The 24,832-nt window shown below is 49.4% G+C and overlaps 1 protein-coding gene across 1 annotated transcript in view; it reads right to left on the bottom strand.

Moving 5' to 3' along the window:
* Positions 1-337: 337 nt before the first annotated feature.
* Lmo1 (LIM domain only 1) overlaps positions 338-24,832 on the bottom strand; it is a 34,645-nt gene continuing 10,150 nt past the window's right edge. The window contains exons 2-4 of the mRNA XM_026409577.2: positions 5,044-5,257; positions 1,941-2,066; positions 338-443 (exon numbers count right to left, since the gene is read on the bottom strand). Of these exons, the coding sequence (XP_026265362.2) occupies positions 338-443; positions 1,941-2,066; positions 5,044-5,249 (438 nt within the window). The 5' untranslated portion in view covers positions 5,250-5,257. The remainder of the gene's footprint in view (positions 444-1,940; positions 2,067-5,043; positions 5,258-24,832) is intronic.

Raw genomic sequence — 24,832 nt, 5'->3', positions numbered from 1 at the left:
TTTGTGTCAGTCATGTGAACAACACAGAGTAACTTCCCCGGAAACATTCATAAGTTTAATCCACGCCAGTAATAAAATCGCATTACATTTCTCATAAAATAAATGTTCCCATTTATATACAGAAGACAGACTGTACAGGCCCAGCCCCAGCCCCAGAAGGGGTCACACACAGACAGGCAGCAGCAGTGGAGGAAGTGCCGCCCTCCCATTGAGGATGGAGAAGTTCTCTGTCGGCAGGTCAGTGGCTGGCCAGCCCTTGCTGGCAGAGTGGCTTGCCGGACAGCCTGCCAGGCAGATGGCAGACAGACAGATGGGCCTGGAGGCCAGGCGCCGGGCGTTACTGAACCTGGGATTCAAAGGTGCCATTGAGCTGCCCCTCCTCATAGTCCATCTGACACAAGATCATGTTGTTCTTCAGGAAGAATTTGTCTCCCACGCAAAATCTAGAAAATCCAAGCAAAAGAGAGAGAAGCCATGGGAGGGATCCTAGTGAGTGACAGGACCCAGTCTGGCCCAGAAGGCAGGAGGTGGGGTCCTGGGATATGTTTGCTCCTTGAACTTTCTATAGGGGAAAAGTCCCACAGAAGGCCTAGTTAATTACCCTTAGACAGGATCTGCGGTGTGGGATGCAGGACAGACAGGCAAGTCAAGGAGGGGCCACAGGTCTCCCACCATCAGGTCTCCCATGTGTGGGGGCATAGGGAGTGGAGAGGTACAGAAGTAACTTATCCCAAGAAAGGGAGAGAAAGAGAGCCCAAAGAAAGAAAAAGAAGAGAGGTGGTGAGAGATGGAGATAGAAAAGGGAGGTACAGATAAAATAGTTGGTTTTTCTATCTCTCTGTTTCTCCTCCCCTACTAGGAGGATGACTTAGTCGAGGGCATGTTTCCTCAAATAAAATCTGCAGGCAGCCTGGAAAATCCTTCTAGAATATCCTATTCTATCATTTCTTCTCCTACCCAAGGGAGGCCATGCTATGAATCTCTAGCCCTTTACAAATATTGGGGGATCCCAGCCTTTCACTCAAAGATGTCCCCAGGGTGGCTGAGGACTTAATTGAGCCCCAGGGTCACTGGCCCAGTCCCAGCAGATCCCAGTCAAACCACCAGGTGGCGATATAACTTCACCAACTCCTCCTAGTGGTGGGTCTGGCCAGAGCCTCCAGCCAGACCAGAGTTCCCTGAAGGTCCCTATGGACCTCACCCTCTATGAATACTTGTGAATTCCTACCTGATCTGGGGGCTCCTGAGAAGAGGGCCTGATTTCTGGTACTAGGCCCCTGTCAGGGGTGAAGGGCTCTGGCTCTTTAAGTACCCAGGGCTTCCCAAGGGATGGGGCACTGAGTAGGGCCCCAAAAAATCTCAAAAGCAGCGGGGCTAGAATCAGATTCACAGGAGTGGGATCAGGAATGAGTGACTAGTCCCTGCAGGTCTAGACTGTACATAAACTCACATGCATGTATTTACACATAAGGATACTGTGTACACATACCCCTATATATAAACATTTGAAATACATTCACAGGCATACTCATCTATGTACACACAGTACACACACACCCCTTGCACACGGACTAAAAACACACACATGTACATATATGCATATGTGCATATTAATTCCATGCATATATACCCACTGTACATAGACATAGACATGCATACTATGCATATACAGTAAACTCATGCATACCTTATCATTATATTCATACAGAAATGTGCCACATGTGCACACCCAGTATTGGGGTATGCACATTTCACGTTAAAGCTTAGGCATACATAAAACTCACGCTCATGCGTGTTCATGACAACATGCATACTCAGCCACACAACATGTGCACAACCCACATTTGCATGCCCACTTCCACAGCACTCCTGGCCCACCCAGCATGTCTTAGGCTGGGGTCTGGGGAGTATGTTGGGTCAGCTACAGGTCCAGCACTCACCTCTGGTTGCAGAGCTGGCAGGCGAAGCAGTCCAGGTGATACACATTGTCCCGGGCTCGCATCACCATTTCGAAGGCTGGGATCAGCTTGCTGCAAGCAGCACAGTTTCCTGTTGTGCCAAACAGCCTGCCAGAGAAAGAGCATAGAGGACTCAGAAGCTTGCCCAGGAGCTGGAGGATAGGGAAACTGCCTCTACCAGAGCCACTCCCAGCCTGGGGGCCACAGCTTGCCTGGGAAAAGGGTAAATGAACTAATGTCATCATGTGGATCTTGCCGAAAAATTGGCACCCTACTCCTAGCGAGACTGTGGAGGGGGGTAGGGATTGGCTGAATCTGCCCCCCAAAACCCCTCCCAGGTTCCCACTAGGGTCCATCAAACACCTTGAGCCAGCAGGAGACCATTAGAATGGGCTCTGGGAAAAGGCTCCAGACTCACACAAGCCTGAGTTTAAGAGGCAGTCTGCCCATCAAGGGTTGTATGTCCTTAGGCAAGTCACTGAATCCTCCTGAGCTTTTCTGAGCCTTGTTTACCACAACTGTCAAACAAAGACCAAAACACACTCCTCACAGGGTTGTTATAAACTAGTCACAACTCATTTGGCAAACACCTGATGGGGTTTCCATGGGTCAGGTACCACTCTAAAAGCTCAGAAAGATGACCTCATTTGATCCTGACAGTAGCCCTGCAAGGTGGATATTTGTATTAACCTCCATGTTCAAGATAAGAAAAATGAGCCAGTGGCACATGCTTAAAATCTCAGCAGCTGGGGAGGCTGAAGCAGTTGGATCACAAGTTCAAACCCAGCCTCAGCAACTTAGTGAGATCCCAAGCAACCTTGTCTCGAAATAAAAAATAAAAAGGGCTGGGGATGTGGCTCAGTGGGGGGGGGGGGAGGAGGAGGAGGAGGAGGAGGAGGAGGAGGAGGAGGAGGAGGAGGAGGAGGAGGAGGAGGAGAAAAAGGAAGAAAGAAAAAAGAAAGGGGAAAAAAAGGAAGAAGAATGAGTCCTAGGGAAGTAAACAACTTGCCAAGGTCACATGGCCTGGATCTAGGGGGAGGGAGGTTCTCTATACCACTATATGATGCAGCCTCCCCACCTTTAAAATTATAGGGCTTGATTAAATCCTTTTCCTGCAGTGAATTGTGTTACTCGCCCAAGTCTCCCTTTCTTTCTCTGAACCTCAGTTTATACTTCTGTAAAACCGGAATGCTGGACCAGATGATTCTTTCTAAAGATGCATCTAGATCAGAACTGATGCCCAGAAGATGTTCCAAGGGCATGAAGCACAATGGCCTCCTTGAGGTTGGCACCTCTCCTCAACTGCTGGCTGTAGAGCTCTAGGGAGAGAAACTTCACTTCCTCCCCAGGCAGGCCAATCCATGGCTGGATGCTCCAATGGTCTGAGCCAACCAAGCTCCTCCTTGCTTCTCTTCTGCATAGAGGCAGGACAAGCCCCAAGTGAGGCAAGGGGGCTGAAAGGCAGGCAGGAGGCCCCAATAATCCCTGATTTGTCCAGCTCAAGCTCAGGCGCCTGCAGACGAGCTTGGTTCCATTATTCATCAGCCTGAGCTGCCTGGTGGCTCAGATAAAGGCAGACAAAGGCTGTGTCACAGCATTTGCCTGCCAACAGGGGCCTTCCTGCTACCAACCCAAGGAGTGGTTGCTGCAGAGGGGCAGGCTCAGGACAGCCATACCTTTGGCTGAGCAGCTCAAGAAAGTCACACCCCACCCTGGCCCACTGGTCTACTGGCCCCCAAAGTCATTCTGTGTCATTCCAGAGTGCAGGAAAAAGATCTTTCAGCTCCTGGGAGCTGTCAGAATAATACAGGCTCTTTGGTTCTCCTGACAGGCACATCAAGCTCGTTGGTCCTCCCTCTAAAAGTCCTTTGGATGGTCTTCCACCTCTCCCTGGCATGGTAGGTTCAGCTGCCCAGGTGGATACCCTAAACCTCCAGACTTGAAGGCCCTTTCTAGGTCCCCAAGGGGGGTGATTCCCAGGAGCATCCTTTACCCCTCCTCCTGGCCTCAGCCTCTTCACTCCAGCCCCAGCCAAGAGCACTAAGCCACAGATCCTGTTTCATTGCATCATCTTTTTAAACTCCTGCAAAAGGCAGGAGTTAGAAGAAAAAGTACAGACAGGTAAATCTCAGCCTCTTCAGGGAAGTAGGGGAGCTTCCACTGATAACCCCACCCTGTTCCAACTTGCCCTGATTTTAGTATAGGAGCCCCACAGCCCTTGTCCCAACCTGTTAATTAATGCGATGGGCCTTCCTTCCCTACAAGGCCCGGCCACCATCCAGCAGTCTGTGACAGAGCCAAATGCAGGTGCTGGGTCTCAGCCAAGCCCCCTGCTTTTGTGGCCTCCTTCCAGCCTTGCTGATGTCATAAATGGCCTGAGGGAGAGTTAATTGGGGGATACAGCCCCAGGGGATGAGATCCAGGTTGTGGGGAGGGGGTGTTAGAGCTCTGAGGAATGCAAGGCAAGGAAGCAGGATTCTTTTCACCACTTCACAGGGAAATAAACTGACCTCCCTACCCCAGAAAGCTAGAAGACAAAGGTTCAGAGCTGGTTCAAACCCAGGCCTTTAAGCTCTAGCATTAGCTTGTCCTAGGATATGCAAGGCTACCTGCCAGGCTCCAAGGCAGATGGGATACCTAATCCCAAGCACCACCTGGAAAGGGAGGGAGTTGGGCACTGGGAGAGAGATGGGCAGGAGACTCCATCAGAAAGGAAGGCCCAGGCAAGCCTGAGCTTCCCCACCTGCTCCTCAAAACCCCTCTGAGGTGTCCCCTCCCAGATTCCAAGAAGGGGTGTGTCAGAAACACCTGGCAAGGGCTGGAGCCAGGCTGGTGTCCTTGAGAAGTTGCTACAAATGCCTGCCTGGACCAAGCTGGCCCCAAGTCCAAGGAGTTAAAGATATGGGCCAACCCTCAGGTGGCTCCTGGGGCATCTGGGAGATGCAGGGCAGGGGTGAGGCAGTGAAGAATGGGCTGTGCCCAGGGGTGCTGTGGCTAGAGCTGTGGCAGAGTCACGCTGGACCTGGAAAGATGGGGGTGCTCTCTAAGCAGTTCGGGGCTGGGGAGGCTCTGTGAAGGGGCCCACCTCAGATAGTCACGACGGCACAGGATGAGATTGGCCTTGGTGTAGAGGGTGGAGCCCACCTCGCCCAGGCGGCAGTCGCAGCAGGCACACTTGAGGCAGTCTTCGTGCCAGTACTTGTCCAGTGCCTTCAGCAGGTAGCGGTCCTTGATTTTGCGGTTACAGCCTGCACAGCCCTTCTGTTTCCCTTTGGGCTGGACGGAGAGCATCGGCACGCCTGTGGATGGACAGAAAAACAGATGGACACAGGACTGGCTTGTGGCTCTGGGAATGGGGAATTTGCTGCTTCTTTCTGCTGCTTCTGCTAGGTTTGGGGCTCCCAGGAGCCCTCACTTTCTATTTTCTCTGTGGTAACTTTCTCTCCTGGCTCTGGATCCTGCCCTAGGAGCAGCATGGCCTGGCCCGCTTCCTGGCCCTGTGAAGAGGCTGCAAGCAGCAACAGGGAGCCCTGAGTCTGCTCTGCTCCAGGGCACACACAGCCTCCTTTCTGGCCTTAATGAGCCACTCCTCCTCTTCCTGGCCACCCCTGTGCAGTGTGATCTGGAGAGGCTGAAAGCCCTCTGCACACAGCCACCATCTCATGGGCTTCCAGCCACAGGCCTAGGAATAGGGTCCATTAGAATTCCCAGATCTTTCTTGCCGACTTGTGTGTTCCTCACTGTGCAATGGACAATGTGAATTGACCATTCCAATCTAGTCAGGCTAAACCTCTTGGTCTACAAGTGCAGAACTGTGGGAGTGTCAGGAAGAAATTGAGTGTGATTAAAATACTCCCCAAAGAGCTCATGTGTTAGGCAATGGAGCAATGTTCAGAGGTGAAAAGACTGGATTGTCAGAGCTGTAACCTCATCAGTGGATCAATCCACTGGATGGATTGATAATTTGAATAGGTAGTAACAATAGGCAGGTGGGGCATGGTTGGAGTAAGTAGGTCACTGGAAGCATGTCCTTGGGGACTATATCTTGTCCCTAGCTCCTCTCTTTTACTCTCTGCTTCCTAGCAGCCATGAGCTGAGCACTGTCCTGCACCAGACCCTTCCACCATGATGTTCTGCCTCATCTTGGGTAATAGAGTTGGCCAACCACGGACTGAACCTCTAAAACTGTGAGTCCAAAATAAACTTCCTCCTCTGAGTTTCTCTTTTCAGGTATTTTGATCACAGCAATGACAAAAAGCTGACTAACCCAGTGAGAGACTCCTGGGACACTCCCAAGAGGGAACAGGAGCTTCTGGAGTCCTAGTGCCTGCAGAGAGGTGGGACCCTCTGGGGGTCTCCTTAGGATGCTTCAGCCAGAGTCAAATATCTATTTGCCCTCAGCTGAGAGGGATGTTTGGAGCCTTGGGGCCTTGAAGGCCTGGAGGGAAATGTGGGGGTTCTCAGGAACCTGGCCTGAGACTTTGCCGGTGAGGTGCCTGTGAGAACGGCCTGACAATCCACCCCTCCTGAAAGCAGGGGTGGGGTGGAGGCAGGTGCCTTCCCTGACAAAGGCACAGCTAGATGGAGGAGTTGAAGGAGCCTCCCCTGCCTGCCTCCCCTCCTTTCCAACAAGGCCTGAAGTCTCCAAAGGACACTGCTCTCTCCAGGGCAAGAGTTCAGCTCCTGTCCCCTGGTTATCACTCCCATTCCTGGCCTTGCACCTGCCCCCACCTGGGGGTGCTAGGCCAATTCCCCTTTTCTTTTTCTTTCCCTCTTCAAGCATGGCTTTCCTCAGGCTTCAGGGGACAGTCAGTCATCAAGGGGTCTCAGTCTCAGAATCTACAGATGTCAGTCAGAAGGCCCTCAGTTCTTCCAGTCATATGCTTTTATTCTACAGATGGAGAAACTGAGGCCCAGGTGGCTAGAGGGGGCCAGGGTAAGCCAACCATCAAGCTGGCCCTGCAACTCTTTCCTTCTCTTATGCTCTTTTTCAGCCCAGCTATATCCTCAGACTTCTATAGCAGAAGGGGTTGGCCCTTGGGCCAGAGCAGCCTTCTCTGCAGGGAGGGAGCCAGGCCTGCTGCAGGAACAGCGGGCAGGTGAGGGCAGGGAGGAGGCACCACAGGCTTCTCTCTCCTCCCTTCTCTAATGCCCCCAGGGCCAGTCTGTTAGCTGGGAAGTTTTGCTGCTTAATTTCCTTAATGCAGCTCTAAAGGTTAATTGGTCTGAGAGAGTGATGGGGCTCAGGATGATGCTGTCCTTAGGCTTGCCTATATCTTCTCTGGTAGGGTCCAGGCTGTCCCTGTCACAGAGCTCTTGAGGATCCCATAGAGCAAGTCTCCTAAGAGCTGAGGGTCCTATGAGGCTCCAGGGCCTTGCCTATAGGGATAGATAAGGTATAGGAAAATAAGGGAGAAGTTAAAAAATGGCTGGATTTAGGGAAGGCCTAGGGTTCAAAGAGTGGGACTTTTGTCCCTGAGACAAAAAAGAGTGGGACTTTTGTCCCTGAGTACCCAGCCAGCACAGCTCTGCATGTAAATACTAACTCTAACCTCTATCTGGAGCACCTGTAAGGCTGATGTCCTCCTTGTTCACCTGGGCTTGCAGCAGGCCTGCTCCTCCCTGCATCAGAGCCCCTGCCAGGATTCTTTATTTGTATGATTATTGGCAGGTGGGTGTCTTTATCTCCTCAGGAGATACCCCAGCCCACTAAAGTATACCCCCAAATTAAGGGGACCAGTGGAGACCCCAGCACTAGAAGAGTCTGCCCTACTCCTTCTTCTATCTGGGCAGATTGGCCTTCCAAGTTCAGGCTCCAGCATGCCTGGCTGCAGAGCCAGCAGGCTCAGCTGTCATCCTAACACTCTGGGGTGTGACACCTAGAAGAGCATGTGGAATTCCTGAGCAGCAATCCATAAGCTGTTCTTGGTTCCTTCTCTCCCTGCTTGTGCCTAGGCAGGCCTGCCACATGCAAGTTATCTAGAAAGTGTGGGCACCCCTCCTGTGGTGTGTGGAACTCTGGTTTCCTACGCACTGCAGAACTCTAATAGAAGCTGTGTGGCTTCTGCCAAAGCGTCCCATGTGCCCCATGACATGAAACACCAAGGCCAGAGCAACGGGGGACCCTTGAGATTTATCTGCTTGGAAAGGCCAAGGTCCTAGGAGAAGCTGGTCCCAGAGTGTGCCTTTGGATGGATCTGCAGCTTCTGGCCAGGTGGTCCGAAGCTGGTGTCTGGTCTTCCTGGGCCTCAGTTCCCTTGCCTTTCCAGGAAGGAAAACTGAAATAATCCTTTGTTTCCCTCTGAGGATGGAAGAACTCTGGGAGTCGCACAAGACAAGGGAGTCTTTCTTTGGTCCTTAAGTAGCACTGCATGTGGCTTGCTCCACTGGGCTAGTCCAGGAGACTCAAAAATGCTCCCAGGAAGGTGAAGAACTTTAAGCTGGGGAGCATCTTCAGTCTCTGACTCCCCAAATGGAGGGGGATGCTACCCAGAGGGTCCAGGCTCTCACTCCGTGTCCTGCCTCCCAGCCCCCCACCCAGCGGGCCAGCCTGCCCCCTGCAGACCCTTCTTCCCTCCCTCCCTCCCTGCCTGGCTCTGGAAGCTAAGCCTCAGGCCATGCACTTTCCATTAAGGAGATAGCATCCCTTTGCTGAAGTCCATTTGGGATCCATTTTAGTGTTATCTAAAAATCAAATCTACATGGTAATCCTTTTAATGTACTCCTGACTTCAGAAAAAAAACAGCTTTGCGCTCCTTCAGGAAAGGTTTTAAAGCATTACCCAGTAATTACTACTCACCCATGAAAACACTGATATTTTTACAATGGATGATGTTTGTGCCGACACACACACCCGGGCACACGCTCAGGCGCTCACACAGCGTTCAGCAAAATAACCAGTTCACTGGGCCTGTGTATCACCCCTAAATTTTAGGGTATAGGGGGAACAACATTTAAGGGGAAACAAGTCAAACTACAACCCCTACCTCTATCAGGGTGGGGGTGGTGGCAGGGTAGCTGGAGAGAGGCAGCCGGGCTACAGGGACAGCCTCCTGGTCTGACTCATCGGCTGCCAGACACTTACCCTCAGTGGGTAATCTGGGACAAAGCCAGACAGTCTGGGTGATGGGCAGGGATTGCCAGAGGTCATTGTGCCTCACCTGCATTCTTGCTCCAGTTAGGAGAGAAGCTCTTTTTACACAGACCTTCAGAGTTTCCTGCCAGGGCAGACTCCAGGCCTTGGCGATGCCTATCCACCTAGCACAGCCCAGGCTGCCCCGCAGGCCCAGCATGTGGACTTTTTCAGAGGCCAAGCCTGTGGGCTCCCAAGCCCAGTGGTACCTCCAGCTCGGCCAGTGGCATTTGTTGCTGTTACTTACTCCCACTGTCCACCAGTGAGCTCCTCCAAGGCCAGTCTTCCACCAGTGTGTCCATTCCTCCCAGCTCCAGGTCATTCCAGGCCATGCTCTGTGCCTCCCCTGCCAGGGACCACTGAGGCCAGCAGTGGGGACTCTACTGGGCATCTGAGAACCCTCCCACATGCCAGTGCGTCCTGCTTGGCCCTGCTGGACTGACTCCTGGCAAAATCCTGGAACGCTGTCCTTTCCATCCCACAAGTGGCTCTCGTTTGCTCCTGTTCCAGGCCTGTACTCGCCACTGCTCCAGGAAGAAATGCCTCTGTCCTGTCCACGACCTCCCTTGCCCAAAGGTCAGGGTCAATGAGGGCCCAGGCTAAATCTCAGACCTGAGAGAGCAGTGGCCCTGGAGCAGACCCCATCACCTTTCTGGGGAATGGGACCATACAGTCCCTTTCCACACAGACTGTAGAGAGGCAAGAAGAAGTCACCACCCTGTGACCACAGCACAGAGGTTGGCACCAGCTCCACCCAGGGGATGCCATCCCTGCTTGGCTTTTATTCCTGCTTTTTTTTAAACAAAATGTATTTTTTAATTTTAGGTGAATACAATATCTTTATTCTATATTAATTTGGTACTGAGGATCAAACCCAGTGCCTCATGCATGCTAGGCAAGCGCTCTACCACTGAGCCACAACCCCAGCCCCTGCTTTTTTTTTTCTATCTTGACATAATTTCAAACTTTCAGAAAAATTGCAAGAACAGTAGAAAGAATTCTGTGTCCCCTTCACCCAGATTCCCTAAATGTAAACCTTTCATCACAGTTGCTTTATCTTCCTCTTTCTACCTATCTATAATTTCCTCCCAAATCATTTGAGAGGCTCTCTACCAGAATACTTTGGTATGTAAATATTTTGCATAATCACAACACAATAATCAAACCCAGGAAATTATCATCCAAGTAATATTACCATCTAACTACAAATCTTATTCTGATTTCAACAATGCTCCCAATAACATTTTTTTTTTCTGGTACTGGGGGATTGAATCCAGGGCTACTCTACCACTGAGCTATAATCCTAGCCCTATTTATTTATTTAGAGACATGATCTTGCTAAGTTGCCCAGGCTGGCCTTGAGTTTGTGATCTTCCTGCCTCAGACTCCTGAGTAGCAGGGATTACAGGTGTGCCCCACTATGCCTGGCCCAATAATATTTTTTTATGGCAAAGTTTTGGGTCACACATGGTGTTCAGTTGTCTACTTAAACACGGAAGAATTTCTATGCCTTGCTTTCAAACATAGGTATGTTTGAACCCTATAGGCCAGTTGTTGTATGAAATATCCCTCAATTTGGGTTTGGCTGATACTTTTATCCAGATGACCTTAATTAACCATGTGCTTCAGTTGTCTTTTTGCTAAAATGGATAGGAAAACCATAGTTACAGAGTTACCATTAGCTATAAAGGAGTTAATGTATGTGACATCCTTAGGACTAACAGAGCCTGACAGTAAAGTTAGCTCTAATGAGTGTTACCCCATTTAGCACTCAGGGGAGGACAACCCCAGTCACAGCTCCATTGCAAGTCTCCAAAATAGTGAGGGATATTTATTTTGCAGAGTTATAAACTGATCTGAATGTGCCACTGTGGTTAAAAATCACAGAGGCACTGGTTAGAATCTGGTACCACCCAAAGGCCAGTCTAGTGGTCAGTGCATGTGTGTGCATAAAGTCAGCCCTCTCCATTCAGCAGGTTGGCCTAGTGATCACTCAAGTGTGAAGTGGTGGCTGTGGCAGCTCAGAGGGCAACTCAGGAGGTCCCTCTGGAGGTGTGGGGAGACCCCTGGGGACACGGGCAGGTATAGCATTGGTATTTCTTATGATCCCTCAATGTACCTCAGTCCTGGTTCCATACCAGTGCCCAGTCTTCCTTGGCCTGGGATGAGGAGACTCAGTTGCAGGCCCTGCTCAGAGCTCACAGAGCACAGCACAACTGCTCATTGCAGTTCTGGGGCTCCCCTTCCTCACCACAAGCAATGCCTCTGACCCCTGGGACAGGGAGGGAGCCAGGCCTGAGCAATCTGCAGGGAGAAGATGCTGATTGAGTACCCACCAGTGTTCAGCTTCTAGGGGCTTTGTTCATAGCTGCCTTATGAAATAGGTAACATTTTAACAATGAGGCATGAGAAGTTCATAACTTGTCACAGTTACTAGAAGACAGCTGCAGTTTGAACCCTGGCAATCTGTCTCCTGGGCCCAATCGCCTGACTCATCTGCTAGATGGCAAGGCTGTATGCTGAGATGCTTAGAGACGCAAACAGGAGACTATATTTATAGAGACTAGGAGACACAGGAAGGTATGCAGTTGTGGGTCATACAGCCACAGGACACATGCACAGAGCACACAAATACTTACCCATGTATGTGTGATCACACAGGTACAAAAGGAGCACACAAGGAGAAACTGTGTCTGTTTTTTCACCCCACAATAGTTTTATTCCAGTGCCCAGACAAATGCTGGCATATACTAGGTGCTCAGTAAGTTACACAAAAACATACGTCCATGCATTCCAAGCATGCACATGCATGGTGTGTACAAGCATGCATTTGGTGTATTCACATAAATATACACCTTGGCACAGATGCACACACCTGCATGGGCTGTCATGGAGATGTTTCCTGTCTTAAAAGTCTACAGCTCCAAAAAAGGGGATCACCACTAAAAATAAAGCTCTTATTTTAACAAACCCCCAAGTGGCCTAGAAATAGAAGGAAATGGAAGACAACGAGCCCCTTGGATTCACCCAGGTGGATCCACATAGAGCCTCAGAGATTGCCCAGAATTCAGTCCAAAAGCCTCACATCCACCTCAGCTGCAAGGGTTTGGGGGTAATGGGCTTGAGAGTTCTGGGTCCCTGCCAATGGCAAGGTCCTCTGCCTGCCCAGGGCCACACCTAGACCTGGAACTACAGAGCAGGCTCCCAACAGGCAGCCTGCTCCTGAGCATCAATCCCCTTTAATAAGGAAATTTGAAAGTGTAATCTAATTCTGCAGAATCTCTTTAAATCTCGTTTTCTCAGAAGTAACTTCATTTCGCACGGACACATCCAACCTTGTGAGAAGGCCTCCATTTCACACCAGTTTTATCTCCACAATTTCTCGTCTCGCTGCACTCCTATCCCAGGGTCTTGCCATGTGGCAGGCAAGGCCTGAACTAATAGCATTTCCTACTCATTTGGAATCAAAAGCCAACGAGAACAACTGTTGAAACGCGTGGCCACAGCCACCTCGCTCACGCTTATTACTGCCTCCTCTACGCACCCATTCACAGGAGGCTGTTTACTGTGTAGGATGAGGGAGGGAAGTGGGGGGTCCCATGGCCTCCAGCCCCCCACTGGGGTAGGGAAAGGAAGTCTGGGAGGCTGGACTTGGCTCACAGAGTGGTGGTCTGCTCAGTGGAGGGACTGGCACCTTTGACTCTGGTGCTTCCCCTAAGGGGAGTCACAAGAGGCAGGTAGTATACACTTATGGACCACGGGCCCTGCGGACACATGGCCTCAGCTTGAGTTCTGGCTCTGTGGCTTCCTAATTTTGCCTCGATTTACTCACCTACAAATGAGAACAGCCTATTTTGAAAGATCATTTTGAAGATTAATTTAAATAATAGGTGCAAAATACTTATAATAGAATTTGACATAGTAGTTTAAAACGATCAGCTAAAAAAATTTATATATATTTTACGGCCCAATATTTCTATTCCTAGGTATATGCCCAACAGAAATGAGAGCTTATATCTACCAAAACGGATCAAGGAATGTTCATAGAAGATTTTTTTTTCTAATAATAGCTCCAAACTGAAAACAATATGAATGTTCAGTCATAGAAACAGATAACAAATTATGGTTTATTGATGCAATTGAATACTATGCAGCAATAAAAAAGAATGGATTATTAACACACACTACCTGGTTGAATCAGACAACATAGAGTTAAATGAAAGGAGCCAGACACAAAAGGTACATATTATATAGTTCCATTTATATGCACTCGCCAAACAGGAAAGACTGATGTGATGTCAGAATAATGCTTACTTGAAGGGAAGGGGACTGCATTATAACCTGAGAGGAGATATGAGGAAACCCACTGTTTAAACAGGTTTACACATGTGTAAAAACTCATTGAATGGAAGGAACATTTGAGACTTGGATTTTTTTATACATTATACTTCAATTATAAATAGAACTAAGATGGAGACCCTCTTAGACAGAACTCTGGATACCTATTCATAAAACCCACCATCTACTCAGCATTTCCTGGGCTAGCTGCTGGGCTCAATTATTTCAGTGAATCCTCATATGAACTCTGAGGTACTAAGTGATTACCCACATTTCACAGATGAGAAAACAGAGGACTAAAAAGGTTGGGGCCCTTATCCAAAGTCACCCAGCTCAAAGACTGCAGGGTGACAATGAAATCCTGGACCTCAGGCTCCCGTTCTCATTCAAGCCTGCCCCACTGCCTCCCTGAACAGCCAGTGTGAAGGAGGAGGCTGAATTGGTTCTCCAGTGCAGCCTGGAGGCTGGAAGACGCTGAGGGTGGGGGTGCCGCATGCTTAGAGCAGTGTGGAGGTTCCGACCAGGAGGAATGGCTGTCCACACAGGGCACTCACTCCATGTTCTGCGGGTGGGAGGGCCACAGGTTGTTTCTGCTCACCTGCTGATCCTTCAAAAGTTGTGGCTGCTGTGAGATCTTTAAAGGGTTTCTAGGTGTGGCCAGCAAGGTGACAAGGGGACAAAAACTAAGAGGACCTGGGGCTGGAAAGGCAGCAGAAAGGTCATGCAGAAGCAGAGCCAAGATGTTTAACAAATTGCAGCCTTGAGAGGGACAAAGAGGCCTTGAGATGACACATGATGCTTGGGAACAGACCCAGCTATGGCAGGGCTGGGTGGAGAGAGCTGGGGGGCCCAGAGCTGCAGTAGGGGAGGGAACCTTAACCAATGGTCAGGACCTTGTGTATGAATGAGGGGAGGTGGGGAGTGGAGAGGGTCCTGAAGGGGGCCTGGCACCGAGGAAGACAGTTAAAGAAGTACAGAAATTCTCGCCTTCTCTAAAGTCCAAAGGTCTTCCTGCTCTCTCTAGTCCACCACAGGAGGGAAGGCCTACGGGGAGGTCTGCTCAGTCCCACCCTTAGCATCAGCAGCCACTGTCCTCACATTCGACTGGATGATAATAAACTGCATCACCCCTTGCTGAGTGCTACTTCGTGCCAGGAGCTTTACACTTGTTAACTCAGCTCTTCGTGACCCTGAGGTTGTAGAAATGATGCAACTTGCCTAAGGGAGGCCTGGGAGTGTCCAAGTGAGGCCAGAAGTACATGCTGCTGGCCAGGAAGTACCCTGTGCCCTTCCTGCTCTATCCTAAAACCAGAGGTAGTACTGTCACCTTTTTTTCTAAGCAATGGGAAAGTGAACTTACACTTGGACCTGGTTGGACACTGCCAAAAGAAGATTCTAAAATACCCCTGGCAAGGATATGTCAAGGCCTGGTAGGCTGCCTGGCCCCAGAGGCTGAACAGATTGGAACCCCTGGAGGGGCCATTTCCTGTGAAGAAATAGGAAGCAGTAGGTATTTTCACAGTGTGTTTTGGTGGAGGCAAACCTGACCTTAGCAATGTTGCACCTAAAGCCTAGACATGCTATGACCTTGGAGTACCCAAAGATGAAGGGGCTGAGGTATTCCTACCTTACAGGCCTTTGTTATGGAGGGAAGTGAGCCCAGTAAAACCCAGAGTGGACTGTCTTAGTCCTTCTGATGGATCGGATGTGAGGAGTCCCCCAGAAGCTCATGTGTGAGACAATGCAAGAAGATTTAGAGAAGAAATGATTGGGTTACAAGAGCCTTAACCCAATTAGTGATTTAATCACCTGATGCGATTAGTTGAGTGGTAACTTGGCTGAGAACTTGCAGGAAGGCCCAGAGGACACTCTGAGTGAGGGTCTGGGGCAGGTTCACATGGGATCTGCTCTTGCAGCCTCATGGAGTTTTCTGTGGTTCTTTAGTGAAGAACCTAGACACACAGGAAACTGCATGTGCTCCTTTGGAGGCTCAAGTTAACTACATAGTCATCTGTGGCATGGGAGCAGGCATCCTCTTCTAATTCCTCGGTGTGCCTAGAGCCTCAGATTTATCTCAAAAGCAACAGATCCAAAAATGGGACTCCTGACTTCCTCCCTTGAGCCGAGCCCCTGTGCCCTCATCCCTGGCTTCCCTTCTTGATACCCACACCATCATCCACCCAGAGGCTCCTGCAGAAACTCAGCATCATCCTCATCCTCTCCCCCTGCCACTTTCTGTACCCACGCCACCTTCTTCCTGTTTCCAGAGCTACCGCCATCTTTCACCACACGATAGCAGAACCCCCAGCAGCCTGCTGGGGTCTAGTGCCTACCACCCCATCTTCATCAGTGTCCACAAACCAGTCCTCATTCAGCAGCGGGAGAAGTCTTTCCAAACAAATCAGGGCAAGTCACTGCTCAGCATGGAACCCTTCTTCCATAGCTTCCAGGGGCTGAGCATAACACCTCTACTCTTCATCTAGCCTACAAAACCCTCACGCGGTTGGGCCCCTGCCTCCCCGTCACACTGAGCTCCAGCAGCACTCTGGATCTCCTTCCTGCCTCCGAGCCTTCAGATGTGCACACACCTTCCCTGCCTCTTCAGTGGTCAGCACCTCCTCATCCTGGAGCTTCAGCTTAAATGTCTCCTCAGAGAGGCCCTTCTTACCTCATTTCTTCAAATGACCTGCCCTCCCAATCCCTTCCACCCCTGGTCATTTCCTTCAGAGTTTTGAATCATAATTTGTAATTATTTCATTTTTCTTCAGTGTGCTTACCAGAAAAGTGATTGGTTTTTCTTCAAACAGCAGAAGTCCCATGAAGGCCTGTTCTTAGGCCCTTGTCTATCTTGTCTATCACTGTATCCCCAGTGTTGAACCCCACAGCGGTGGCTTTTAAAAATATCAGTTCGATTAATGAATGAAGAGACTGGGTGGAAGCTATCCAGATACTATTGGCGAGAGTTTGCTGGCCAGAGTGGGCTGATTCAGAGTGGCAGGCTCCCAAGAGTGGGGCCTTGATCAGGCTTGTTGCTGTCCTTGTGTCACACCTCCCAAGACACCTGTGGCTCTATGGCTGTAACAAAACATGCAGATCCAACTGCCTCAGCACCCAGGTCCCACTGCAATAGCAACCAAGGTTTTTGAGAGGCACATTCCAGGGCCTCAGCTACAAAACGACAACACTCATAGGAAGTGCAAACCCTTTATCCCTTCAAAAAAGGAATAGCAAAATTCTGTCCTTCAGCCCCTGCAGACCCATGAGGAAGGAGACCTCTGCTCTCTGTCTACTTTATCCATAAATACTTCATCCACCCCTCAGGGAGTGGCAGGCAGACCTTAGGTCTGGATGTAAGGCCAGCAGCTCAGTCTCTTCCTCTGCAGTTCTGGCCTGGGCTCCTCCTCTCCCAGACACAGACCTAGCCTCCCTCACTCCCTGCAAGTCCTGTTTCAGCCTCTGGGGGCCAGTGAGAGGAAATGAGTCCTGGACTTTGTGACTGAAAAACCCCAGGTCCGAGCCTTTCTCGGTCTGGATCCCCTATCCCCAAGCCATCCTGGGCTGCTGGAGCCTGTGCCCAGGTTCCTTAGCAGGATGCTGCCTGGAGCTACACAGGTATGGGGACCAGAGGGAAAGCATCTGGAAGCTGTGTTCTCCAGACAGCAATTCAGGTGCTCCCTGGGCACCCTCGAAGCCCGCATCACCCATCTAATGAAATAGGGCTCCCAAGGGGCCTGCAATCTCCTCAGAGGAGGAGGACACAGACTCTCAGACGAGTCTCAATTTCACAGCATCAGAGATGTGAGCACCAACGCGCTGAACCAGAAAACGAGAGTCTGGCGGGAGCTGCAGACACACCGTGAGCGCCAGGGGATCGGAGATTAGGGCCCTTCAAAATCAATTTTGAATTCAAACTTTTAAATGTGTTCTCCAGGCACAAAGAGGGGACCCTCCAGGCAGGCTTGGCCTAGCCAGCTGCTGGGTCCTACTTCCTTCTCGATATAGCCAGAGCCCATCTGCTAGCCACTGGGCTGGCCAAGAAAAGGGAGGGTATGGGGTGTAGGGAGACTCTGTGCCCTGCCCCCAGGACAGCAGGGATAGGAACCCCTTGGGTTTCTGCTCAGATAGCACTGCTCTGGGGCTTCCTGTGGAGGCCCTGGAGGCTGTTGCAGCCCTGGAGAAAAGAGATAAAGACAAGGACCCCATGGATTACAACCTGGCTGAGAAGGCTCATGGGGCACCAATGAATTAAGCCATTTACAGTTTGGGTTTTGGAGTCCGACAATTAGGGATTTATATTCTAGACCAGCCAAGAGCTCTAAGGAGAAGATCCTTGTCACAAGTAAATATCCCTTTTGGAAAACTGGCAAAAGAAAACCTAAAGCTCCCAGGGAACTGAGAGGGGCCTGAATCCCTGACATGGGAGCCAGCAGGGCAGTCTGGCTGCTGGTTGCATGAGCCACTTCGTGGTTTCTGCAGCCAGGGAGCTGACATCCGCACGGTCTGTCAACGGTCAAGACATGCCTGGAGTACTGAGTACCAGTCTGGACACTGCCCTGTGATGTCACAGGGATGCACAGGGCAGTGGGTCACATTGGGAACCTGAACAGAATACACTGCTCAAGTCAACCCCTGGCCAAAAAGCTGCAGGGCCTGAAGGAGGAAGGTCTCCGAGCCTTGGGTTGACAGAGGATGCTCCAGGAAGTCTAAGCTGTGGACCTCTACTCCCGGCTTGGTTGCTGGAAAGCCATGTTTGTTCTTCCCAGCCTATGATCAGCCCACAGCTGATGCCTTCCCAGTCTCTGGGTGGGGAAGCTTGTCTATATATAGCAATATTCTTTGACCCCTCACTCAGGCCCCCAGTTCTCCAAACCCCAGGTCATCTCTCAACTTGAAGCCACATTCCTGAAACATAAACACACAGGTCTGGGAACCATTCTGCAGGTGAGAGACAACAGGATAGGTACCAAGGCCTGGTCCCTGCAAAGGCTTCACGGGGAACCCTCCTGGACTGAACAGTAGGAAAGAAGTCTGGGGTCCCCAGATCACACAGGGGAGAAGAGGCTGGGACTCCCCAACCCCTCCCACCCCCTAGCTCAGGAGAGGGCTGCTGGCTTTGCAAGGAAATTACAACGTGGGCCTGGGTAATGCTCCTTTTAGTTACAGCATAAACTGCGGCAATAAAGCGTACCTGGGGAATGTTTAGAGAAAGCACTAATGATTTCTTCCCCAGTGGTTAATAAATTCACTTCCAGATCAATTTGTTCGCGATAGAGCCCGGCGAGCGGAACCCGCGCGGCGGGCACAGCCGAGTGTGTCTTTTTCAGTATAAATGATTTATTACGATGATTAGCGGCACATAAACAATTTAAAATACAACGCTAATTAGTTTGGGGAAGAAAGGAGGGGAAAAGCCACCCTGCCTCTCTCCCCATTATGTTCTACTTCCCTAAGTGTGTACTTTTTAATTAAATCCAAATGTCACAATAAATTTAAAGTGTTTTATTACCACTCGGGCTAACTGAGGCAGTCATGCAAGCCCCCACTCAGGCATCTGCAGGCAGGGTGGGGGCAAAGATTGGAGCACCAGCAGGTCTAGCCACAAGCTCTCCTCAAGACAGAGGTCATTCTAGATCCCTGCAAACCCCTCCTGTTTTCTGACAGCCCCAGGCTGGAAAACACTGGGACCACCCAAGGGACCTCCCACCTGAGAAGCTCACCTTCCTGGCCATTCTGAGTGAGATCTCCTTAAAGCTTGCTCTGACCAGCCCAGAAGCTAGTCACTTCCCTTGGTGGTCACACAACACCCTGCAACCCTCTTCAACCCTTCTTGTGCGTCTAGAAACTTCTTCTACCTACTACCTTCTGTGTGCCTGGCACTTTGTGTCAACTTTTTACCAAATGCTGGTTCCAGTGCTCTAAATAATATTATTATATTAATAATTATTGCTTTGATTATATGGATGGGGAAACTGAGGCTCAGAGAGATAGAACAACTTATTTGAAGTCTCACAGCTAAAAAGCAGACTTTTGCAAAGTCTCCTTCTATGGTGAACTCTACCTTGGAGCTCACACCTGACCATTTTGGGGCCCTGATTTCCTAGCTCTCAGGTTGGGGCAGAGAACATGGCAGCTGCTCAGGCATGGCCTTGTCTTGCCCTGAGACACATCTGAGGAAGGGACCTGGACTCTGAGGTGTGTGGGTTCAAGTTCAGGCTGTACCACTGACTAACATGGTCAAGTCCTTTAGCCTCTCTGAACTTTGGCTTCCTCATGAGCAGAACTAGAACGGGTAAAGCAGAATTTGAGATCCTTGACAGGCTGTGGTAGTTGTACATACTTTAAAAGTCCTTGAGATGAGACAAGATCAGGACTAACCCCATTTCATAGATTGGAAAACTGAAGCCATCAGAGGAAAGGACTCACCCCAGCTTCCGCAGAACCCCAGGAACCCAGTTGGGACAAGGCTGCCAAGTAACTTCCCTTTTGGAAGTTCAGACATCCAGGGATGGTTTCTCTCCTAAACTCTCTTGCACTGTTCATTTGAATTTAAAAACAGATATCCCTAAACATAGAGTGTTCATATGATCCAGCAAGTCTACTCCCAAGTATATGCCCAAGGGAAGTGAAAAAAACAGTTCTACACAAAATCTTTTACATGAATGTTCACAGCAGCATTATTCACAAAAAGTAGAAACAACCAACATGTCCATCAATTGACAAATGGATAAAATATTACACATACACAGAATATTATTTGACCATAAAAAGTAATGAAGTATTGGCATATGCTGCAACAGGGATGAACCTTGAAAATATTATGCTAGGAAAGATGCCAGATTAAAAAACCACATATTGTGTGATTCCATTTATATGAAATGTCCAGAATAGGCAAATCCATAGAGACAGAAAGTAGATTAGTGGTTGCCAGGGAGGGAGGATTGGGGAGAGACTGCTAATGGGTACAGGGTTTCTTTTTGAAGTGATGCGAATGTTCTCAAATTAGATAATGGTGATGATTGTACAACTCTACGAATATACTAAAAGCCACTAGATTGCACGTTTTAAAAAAGTTAATTTTGTGGTATGTAAATTATACCTCAATAAAGATGTTATGTAAAAATCATAAAATAAATATTCCTTTGAGAACAGGAGAGACTGGTTCATAAAAAAAAATTGAGTCCTGGCCTCACAGGACAACCATAGGGAGACAAAGTTTCCAGAGTCCCTCTTTCCTTTCTATTCTCCAGTCTTCCCTCCTCATGCAAAAATCTGACTCCACCCACTTTTCCAGTCTCGCTCCCCAGGACACTCAGTCAGACCTTACCGGATCCAGTGCTCTTCTCTGATCCATTTGCTTCCACCACTGCATTCATGTTTTATCTTTCCAATTCTGTTGAAATTTATGCATCTTTCAAGGACTATGCCCTGTCTGGAAAGTAGCCTTGCCCACAGGAGACAGGTCCTTCTTTCAAGACTGTGAGCTTGTCTTACGTGGGGTGCCACAAGTGACATGTGCATAATGGCATGTGCACAATGAATAGGATCACAGTGGAAGCTGGGGATGGAATGCTGCCCTCTCCCAGGACCTGTGAGCCCAGCCTGGGGCAGGGTGTGCGAGCTCAGATCCACGGCATGGTGCCAGGAAGGAAGGCACTAAGGATGCTTTTGGAAGAAGCCTGTGTCCAGGCTAGGGATGATGCCCTTTTGTGACTAGTCTGAGAGAGTGACTCAAAAACATGGAATATCTAGGGTATCAGGGGGAGCAAGGAGAAAACTGTAGCAGGGCATAATCCCCTACCCCCTACATCTAGGGAATGTCAGGGTCAGGATGAGAGTAGCAATGGCCATCCAGGCCTCATCTCAGCAGAGAAAGGCCAGTCTCCACATCTCTTGCATGTGGAGAGGGCCCAAGATAGAACAGGACAACTCTTGTCACTTGAGAGGGATAACTGGGCCTTGAGGCAAAGGGACACATGCCCATTTTCTAGGCATGAGGCTATTTCATGAGTCTCTATGGATTCACCATGGAGTGTTATCTTAGGAACTAGCCTCTAATTTCTGGGGAGCTAGGACTGAGAAGACCTCTCAGGGGTAAGGGTGGAAGGAACAAGTGTCACACGCACCCTTGCTTCCTGCAGTCACTGTGTACTCACCAACAATTCTTCAGGTGAGCACAGTGCTGCCCAGCTGACAAGATGCATGAAAGCATTGTTTTTCATTTGAGTTCTGGGTGGGAGACAGGGAGGATACCCTAGGCCCTAATTTATGTATGAGAAAACCGAAGCTCAGGGGGTTTAAGCGATTTGATCCGGGTCATGCAGCAGTAGGTGGTAGATCAACACTTGCCTGAGATCTCATAGTCAAGGAACAGCAGAGCAGGACTGAGATAAAAAGTTGTATGTGTTGCCAGCCAAGCCCAAAGCAGGCTGCCTCTGCAGTAATTAGTCATGCCCTCATGAAGCTGCTGTTTCTTTTAAAGAATTCTAAAGATTACAAATCTATGTCTCTCCCCTTCAGCCATAGGTCCAGACTGCAAGTGCAGAAAGAAACTAAAGAAAAGCTGGAAGGAGCCTAGGGCAGTCAATTAGGGGTGTGGGGGGAGTCACCTGTAAGGCTAAAAAGGAAGGACCTTCCACACATTGTGCCCTTTTCTAGCTTCTAGTTTTATCACTTCCAATATATTCTCCATAGAGTAGCCCAAATAAGCTTAATAAAATATCAGTTTGATCATGAGTTTTGATTCTGCCTAAAACCCTTCAAAGACTTCCCACTGACCTTAGTACAAAATCCCAGCTCCTAACCATGGCCTACACAGCTGTGCATAGGGTGACCCTGCCAATGCAGACCAAAACTACAGCCATGTCAATGACACCCTGGGCTCCAGCCCCAACGACCTCGCTGGCCACCAACTCAGAGTTCCTGTTCTCTCTCTTCTCTTTCTCCGGGACAAAGGAATCCTTATGATTTTCTCTTTTACCCTTTGACCTCCTTTACCTGTTAACTCAGTCATTTACTCACTATTCAACGAATATTTATTAAGCATCTGCTATTGGCTGATGCTCTGGAGGGTTCTTCAACTACTTCCTCTCTAATGAACCCAGACCAACCAGACCCCTTCCTGCCCCCTCCAATCAGGCTTAGAATGCCAGTGCAGAAAGAAGTGAAGGAAGGCAGAAAGGAAAGTAGGGGTGGTCCCTGATACTTGTAATTTGGTTACAATTATACCAGTGCTGTTTTTTCATCAAGAAATAGTTCTTAATAAACTACCAAGTGGACTTATTTTCTTAATCAATTTCATCTTCAATAGTGTTGAATCATTTCTACCTCCACCCCTGTTTTTAACTTATTAGCATTATTTTCTTTGGGATCAATGATTTTAAAATTTTTATGTGACTATTTTGTTCATGATCAGTTTTGGCTCATGTCAACTCATAAATTAGGCTTTTGCTGCTGTTGAGATTTCTTATGTGGCAATTATTTCTACCAGAAAATATTTCTGGTGCCAACTTCTGCAGATCTAAATTTTGTCGGGAAGCTTTGATTCTTCTGTCAATTTTTAGTCAATAACATATTTTACCAGGTGCAGTCTTAGTGTTGCCAGTTTTCTTTGTGTTAATTATTTCAACCAATTTTAATTTTTTCCTGGATCTTTTTTTTTTTTGCATTCTTACTAATGAGATATTATTCTCATGTATAAGGCACATTTTCACACTGATCTGATAAAGCAGTCTGAAGATCAAAGAGAAGTGTGAAAACATCCTGGGGGCCAAAAGGCAGGTAAAAACATTGCATTCTGTGCTTGGGTGGCATGCCAGGCTGGAACCCAGTGCCCCAGGGAGCCCTGCCCACTGCCCACTGCTTCCCAGGCTCCTGAATGTGCATGATGCCTCACAGATGCAAAACAGATCCTGACAAGGGAACACAGCTGCCTGGAACAGCCAACCTCTGACTGACAGGCAGATGTGGGCCTCAGGCTGGGCTTCACACAGCTTCTTTTGAGCCCTAGACTTTTCTACTCAGAAAGTATCTCAGACACAGTGAGTTGGGCAGGATTCAGAAGCTTTGGTATCTCAGTTTTCTTGGCCATAAAAGGAGGGAAGTGACCATTGTGCTCTCAGCCCGGCGTTGTAATTTCCACTTCTTGGCCTTGAAGCTTTGGACCTGTTCCAGGGGACCCCTCTGCCTCCTAGTTGAGACTCTATACTACCAGGAAACAGCAGGGTCTAGAGGCCTTGGATCTGGACTCAAATGTGGCGAGACCAAGTGTAGAGGGCTGGGGTGGGGGAGGAGGCACAAATGCTCTCACCTATGAACTCTGTGACTCCCAGAGACCAAGAAAGAAAAAGAAACCTCCAAGGGGTCCTTTTCTTGCCGGTCTCTTGCCCTACAGTCATGGTGCAATATCCAACAGCACAGGAATCAAGCAGCACCCTTGGCAATCTAAATGGGGAAACCAAGGTCCAGTGCAGGGAAGGGACCTGCCCAAGTACACACTCAAGGTGGTGGCAGTGCCAGGATGTGGTTGCAGGGGTTCTGCTTCTAGCCTCGTGCTCCCTGGGCAGCTGATGGGAGTGCTTCATCCCACAGGAACCCTGCTCCCTCACAAGGAACTGGGGAAGCCGCCTCTGCCCAGGTTTCCTCACAGACCTGACTCGGCCTCACCTAGAAACATGCAGGGGGAAGGGAGGCCCTCTGTCAACAGCTGTGGCAGGCTGGCTCACAACAGTACCATCCCCACCTCCTTCGAGGGTCTGGTGAGCAAACACTAAAGGAGAAGAGAGGCCCTGAATGGATGGTCCACAGGCCTCTACAACCTTGGCACACTTATCATCTATAAAAAAGGGAACAGAGCAGTTCCCAGTTCCAGCCTGAGGGTGTGAGTGTGAGTGTGAGTGTGTGTGTGTATGTGTGTGTGTGTGTGTGTGTGTCCCCACACACAATCAATACCATCCCCTCTCACCACTAGGGCCAGGAAAAGCCTGAGAGTGTCCTTTCTACCACCTCCCTAGGCTCATAGCAGGCAGGGGCCTTGTTCCTCTAAACTCTGTCACATGCCAACTTACTAGGGTAACCCAGGCAGGTGTCTATGGGTACAGCCTACTCCTCTGCAAAATGGGGCTAGCTTATATTTGTCTTGCCAGCCTCCCAAGGTGCTATGAAGATGAAATGAAAGACTATGAGACATCTGTAGCTTCCTTGGTTGGAACTGACTGGTGACACTGGTGACTAGGCCTTCCCTAGTCATGGCTGATGACTCCAGGGGAAGCTAACCTGTTGGACACTTGGAGCAGAGGTGCTACTGCAGAGGCAAACCTCTTATGGCAGACCAGTTGCTAAGACAGTCACCACCAACCCTGTCTTTGGCATTTATGCCCTTGTGTTCATTTACCCGGCTTCCTCAAAT

This window comes from Urocitellus parryii, chromosome 4, assembly GCF_045843805.1.
Source record: "Urocitellus parryii isolate mUroPar1 chromosome 4, mUroPar1.hap1, whole genome shotgun sequence".
Taxonomy (NCBI): domain Eukaryota; kingdom Metazoa; phylum Chordata; class Mammalia; order Rodentia; family Sciuridae; genus Urocitellus; species Urocitellus parryii.
This window is presented reverse-complemented; position numbering and strand designations above follow the sequence as displayed.